The following is a 6,000-nucleotide window of genomic DNA, read 5'->3' on the forward strand; positions in this document are numbered from 1 at the left end:
TTTTTTTATGCTCCCTCTCATATTGGTGGACCCTTAACTAATGTGGATCCGATTGTGGTCTGCTAGCACCCTCTAGCTACAGAATGTAATATAACCACACCTGCCTCCCCCATCCACCCCTGCTCCCTCTTGTGGATGAGAGAAGCTTACGACGGAGGTAGCAGCAATTGCTCTGTTCTAAACACGCCTGCTCTTCCCTTGTTCTGCTTATGCTGCCGCAGATGTTCAAAATGCTGCCCCAGCAGAGGAAAGCCATTGCCAAATTTCACAATCCCCAGCATGCCTTGAGTTTCCAAGTCAGCTTCAACAGGTAAATAAACCACTTTGTTTCACTCTCTCTTTTTAAAACCCACAATCCTCTGTCACTACTCTGAAAATGTAGTCATCGCCCCCCCCCTCCCAAAATGTATCATTATGAATAGAGCCTTACACCTAACACCAAATTAGAACGCTTACTCATCGATGCATCTTTCTTTTGGAACCATACAGGCATATGATAGATTTGTCCCATATTGATGTGTCACTGATTGATGTCTGAAGCCGCGCGGTAGAGGGTGGCGGCGAGTGCCCAGTGCAGGACGTCACGCCTGACGCTCATGTGGCTTGGAGGTTCCGGTGTACAGATCCTTCAGCTATATGTAACAACAGCTCTATGGAACACACAGAACCTACACAGCACCCTCATCCTCCTCACAACAAGCACCCCCGACCTCCTTGCCTGCTGACGGATCTACTGAGGAAAACTTCAACACAAAGCAGCATGTTTTGCTCATGTTTGAATTTCCATAAAGGGGGAGCTTCAATGCCGGTTTCATATGACAAATATGTTTATGGTCACTGGTCTGGACACTTGGACAGACGTGACTAGAGGGAAGATGCTGGATAGTCTGTGATTTTTCAAACTTTGACAGAAGGAATTTGAGATGAGTAAAAGGCTTGTGCATCGGGCACTAACGACAACAAGAAGTAGTGGTTGACACTGGATAATGGTTGCTCCCCACCCTCAGCTCAGTTGTGAACACCATCTATATCAACGATTAGGGAAAAGAGTTTAGGAGATTTAACTTGTACCTGGAGATTTTACACATTTTCTGAACAGGTGTTTTTGATTCGAAGCAAGCTGCTGATGTAGGTCTTGACTGAAAGAAATGGGTGTAGAATAGGTACGAAGCTTGCCACTACATATTTTCCTTTCTGGCAGTGCCATTTTCCTTCTACAAATGGCAGCATTTCATAATTATTGTGGATTGGATGCGATGGGTTGACTTTTTGGGTTTAGAGCCCTTCCTCAAGTAGTGTTTCATTCCTGAGTAAATGGCACAGCCTAGTGGAGAATTGAATCCATTTAAAAATATAATCTGGTTTGAGGGTATGATTATGGGGATTCAAACTTGACCGTGCATCAGGTAACGATTCCAAGGATTTTTATTCAAATAGAATTTAGATTGATTAGCCATGCAAATATAGGACGTTCTTAACCTATTCCTAACAGAATTTCACAGTTCTGTTAAAGAAAGCCCTTTTGACTGGCCACCATGTCTTCACCTTTCACTTCTGGAGGAATACTAGGCTGGATGACATGGATAAATAGTGTGTATTTGTTAGGTTTTCTCTACATTTTAAGGTCATTGACGTTACGCGGAAAGACTGGTTTAATTGTCCTTATGATGCTAGTGTGTCCATTTTGACCGTTTAGCGTTACTTGATCATTGGAAAAATGTGTCCTTTAATAGGGAGCCGTTAGTTTAGTCTTTTAACTGGGTGAACATGAATAGGGTGTCTACGCTTGTGTGGTCTCGGAATCCGTTTTAGACTTTATTGACATTTTTGGGATGCACTCAACTTTAGTTTTGTGTATCGTTGGCATATTCTGATTTCATTGGTACATGTCAGGTTTAGTGGGTGTGTTCGCTCCATAGTAAATTGTCATTACAGTTACATTTTAAAGGTTTATCAGTGTTTCCCTTAGAATTTGTTTTAGCAGTGGTGGCAACTGTCACAGAAGGTGGGTGGGTGGGTGGGTGGGTGGGGTCAGGCAAGGATCATAAAGGGGTTTATCTGGTGTTCGTGTTGGAGGGGCGTGGTAATTGGCGTGGTCAGCCCGTTGGCGCAGCTTAATTCGATCCAGAATTGTCGGCGGAGAGCAAAATTTCCTGCAATTCTATGTATCGCTTTTTGGCATGGCTGTGTTATGCTCACACATAACAAAAGCAATGGGTACCCCAATCGGGGCCCCTGGGTATGTGCCCGGTCAGTAATCCAGCCAGGCTAAAAATACTCATAAATTCATAGGACGACTCAAAAATGTACAATATTAACTGTCTAGCTTTTATTTTTTCGATTTCTAGTTCTCAAAGATTATATTATTAAATAATATATTTAAATTATCATTTCTAAGTACTTTGTCTGGTTTTTGTCATTTAAGTTTACACAAAACATTTACCCATTCCACTTTTTTATATATATATTTTGTGTGGCGGCAACAATTTAGCAGCGCCGCTGTGAAATGAATACAGGGGAAACACTGGGTTTATGATTGTCATGCTACATTGGTATAATGATTCAAATGCTGAGTATGGTTGGTAGTTTTATAGTCTGTCAACAAAATCTTTTACAGATTGATTGGGGGGGGGGGGGGGGGGCTTTGAGGTGTCCAATTTTTGTAGGGTACAATTTTTACATTGCATCAGATGTCTTTTAGTTGCCATAAATTTAGATTCTGTATTGGATTGCTGATATGATTATTATTGGCCGATACGTTCAGAAGATTTTTGATATGGGTCATTTAGAAACCGTTGAAGTTTAGTTTTGTTTCTGATCATATAGAACTCTAACCTGAGCTAGAACTCTTTACTTTCATTTAATAGTAAAAGTTTAGTTTGACTCAATAGTAAAACAAGGATACTGGTTTGTTGTTTTTGCATTAGGCCACAATTCAGAATGTTGGAGCAGTCTTGCCAATCTATGTTTTTGTTTAGAATTTTGATTAGAACACCAAACCGCAAAAGGAAATGTCATACTTGTTTTTTTTACTTAAAAAAACTAATTTACAAACTCATTCTATACTGAGTGCATACATACATACATCTTATTTGTTTTATAATTGTTTGTTAATGATGGATTGCAGGTTTACTGAAACCTGGTGCAACAAATGCATATTTGTGTCAAAGTACCTTTCAGTATTGCTGGATCAAGGCTCGTTTAGGTTTTTATTTTATTTTGCTTCCAAAAGTGACCAACCTCCTATAATAAGAGATCAGAATAAAACAGTTGCGGTATAATTTCATTATTTAGTATAATTTAGCGCAGTATCTGTTCCATTTGGGAAGGTGTGGGGGCAACCATTGTCAGTGTATTAGTAGTCATGAACATAACATCAAACAATTATAACTGTCACTGAATGTTTCACTTTTCCAAACTTTTTGAGTTCTCATTATGTGCTTTGTTGTATCAAGTTAACCTTTTTTATTTTTATAAATGTATATATCTATATATCTAGATATAGGTTGTGTGTGTGTGTCCAGACTTTCATTATTCTACAAGTGTTTCATTTGTATGGAGAACAAAAACTTGAGAGCCTGGACCCTGTTTCTGTTTGTCGATATTTGAAGACGTTTTAAAGGGAAAATAAAATATGGCCTATATATACCATGAAAATATGGTTATGTGAAGCCGATTGAACTATTCTAGCCCACAACTCTGTGTGTCTGATGTCTATTTGTCGTTACGGTGAGGTAGCTCAATTCGGATGCCAGCTGTCCTTCATTGTAATCGAATCTATTTCTTACGGTATTGGTTAGTTTTTATCCTCCCTGGTTATTGTCTCTTCCAGTATACTGACTCCTCTCCCTGTGCTGTTTTACCAAATCCTTGAACAATTTCCTGTTGCACAATTCAACTTGGGAACTAGGTGTATCAGTAAGATTAGGTAACTTGTGGTTTTGAATGTAGGCTACATAGTTTGAATGTAGGCTACATAGTTTGAATGTAGGCTACATAGTTTGAATGTAGGCTACTTAGTTTGAATGTAGGCTACATCGTTCCATTACATGCTAATTGGGTACAATCTGCCATTATTTCTGGCAATGAATCTTCATTTTATTTTTTGTGAAGTATTTGAGTATCTTTATTCAAAGTATATGAGTGTATATATTCATAGTTTACATTTAATTACCCCATCCTCCCCAACACACAGCACTGATAATTCATTATTTGAGATGCCATAGTATTAGCTGTCAGCATAAGGAGCAGAGGATGGCGCATGTGTTACCTAGCGGTTTCCTGTACTCCTTGTAAGTCGTAAAGGGCAACATGTTACAATTGAGTACAATTGTAAAGTTTTTTTTTTTTTTTTTGGTCACTTCCCGTTTTGGGCTTTCTCTGACTACTGACTGAGGTTTTATTTTGTTAGATGTTTGAACTGGCCGCTTCTTTGCACGTTGTTCAATGTTTTTTTTGTGCTGAATTTAAATTTGAATCCTATGGATTTGAAAAGTATTGGCAATGCCATTTTAATTCGCATTAGTAAAAGACATGAATGTTATGTCTTGTAACAGAGAACCAGGTTCATATTGGACCTATTTTTGTACCTTGTTTCTAAGGTGTTTATTGCCGTTGTACTTACGTGTACTGTATGATGAACGTTGTGCTTTTTGTGTCATCAGGTCTGGAGCACTCCACTTTAGCTGTTTGAATGTTGATGATTTTTTGGGGAAGCTGCATTAATTGAGGTTTTAAACAGGATGCTACATCTACTGATTTGACTGATCTGCTCACATCGAATTGTTTGCTATTGCTTATTTTATTTTAAATGTCAATGGTTTTCTAAGATGCAACTACTGGACATGCTGCTTAAAATGTTATCGTGGCCGTTGGGTTGAAGAAGTGCCTGACGTTTAAAAGATCTCCGAACTTTGAAACTACTAACGTTTCTTATTCTTCACTTAGGTTTATTGGATGGGCTCCAGAAGCGCATAGTTTTTTTTGTGTTGCAGGACCACGGCTGAATATCCATAGTTGACTCCTTTCCTCTTTTCTTTTCTTTTTTAGGTGTGATCCCGTGGACTGGCACCTTGCCTCAATGCTAACACGGTTTGGTTGTTTGCAGGTCCTGTGAGAACACGATTGACTACTTTTTCTTCTTGATAATTCAGTTGATTTTGCAGCATGGTTTTGGGCCTCAAACCCCATTGGCCGGACTTACGCTTCTTCCATCAACCCCTTTTCCTGTAACCCTATCCTCTCAACCTCCAAGGTTGGCATTGCCTCAGTTGAGGTGTGTTGTTATTGTGGTTGTTGCTGCTCTTAACCCTCTGTATCAAGCAGGGGCCCTGTCGGGATTACCTTTGTTTGTTAGCCCAATGGATGGAGGTTAACATCTCTGTGACGACACCCGGGTTCACAGATCAGACACGCTTAAAGCCACACGCTTCCACTCCACCCAAGTCATGCCAGCTATGCTCGGCATTCAAATGTTTGGTTGGATCATAAAAAAGACACCACTGATTTGTTATACCGTGGACGGTGTGATATTGTCACTGAAAAAACTGACTTGAATTGTTTAAAATATACCAAAAATGTATGTTTCACATTTGTGTTGAAAGAAATGTTGATCAAATCAAGATTGTTCAAGAATTTCAGTGTTTGTCTGTGAAATGTTTGCTTGAGGTGCCTTTGTAAACTGAGATGCAACATGTTGAAATATGCTATTATTTTTACAAAATATACAAGATACAATGTGCATTGTTGAATAATTAAGTGATTCCATACCTAAATAAACACCAATGTATTTTGTCTTTTGGTTTTCTTGAATTAACTTTGAAAATAAAGAAGTGCGATTGATTTAAAATGTTTCACCTTTATTTAACCAGGTGAAATATCGCAGTGCGATTGACGCCTAGAATGATGCGCTAACTATAGGTAGAAAAAAATTATGCTCAAGTCATTCTTACGATAATAAAAGTATGCCTATGTACAGTTGAAGTCAGAAGTTTACATACA

General features: G+C 38.8%; 1 protein-coding gene across 5 annotated transcripts in view; it reads left to right on the forward strand.

Moving 5' to 3' along the window:
- The window catches only part of LOC115130407 (RNA-binding protein 33-like), a 49,571-nt gene extending 47,563 nt beyond the window's left edge, over window positions 1–2,008 (forward strand). For all 5 annotated transcript variants that reach the window (XM_029661532.2, XM_029661534.2, XM_029661533.2 and 2 more), the window contains 2 exons: window positions 222–310; window positions 490–2,008. In XM_029661532.2, coding sequence (XP_029517392.1) covers window positions 222–310; window positions 490–538 — 138 coding nt within the window. In that variant the 3' untranslated portion in view covers window positions 539–2,008. The remainder of the gene's footprint in view (window positions 1–221; window positions 311–489) is intronic.
- The last annotated feature ends 3,992 nt before the right edge of the window (window positions 2,009–6,000 follow it).

The sequence above is a fragment of the Oncorhynchus nerka genome, linkage group LG6, assembly GCF_034236695.1.
Source record: "Oncorhynchus nerka isolate Pitt River linkage group LG6, Oner_Uvic_2.0, whole genome shotgun sequence".
Taxonomy (NCBI): domain Eukaryota; kingdom Metazoa; phylum Chordata; class Actinopteri; order Salmoniformes; family Salmonidae; genus Oncorhynchus; species Oncorhynchus nerka.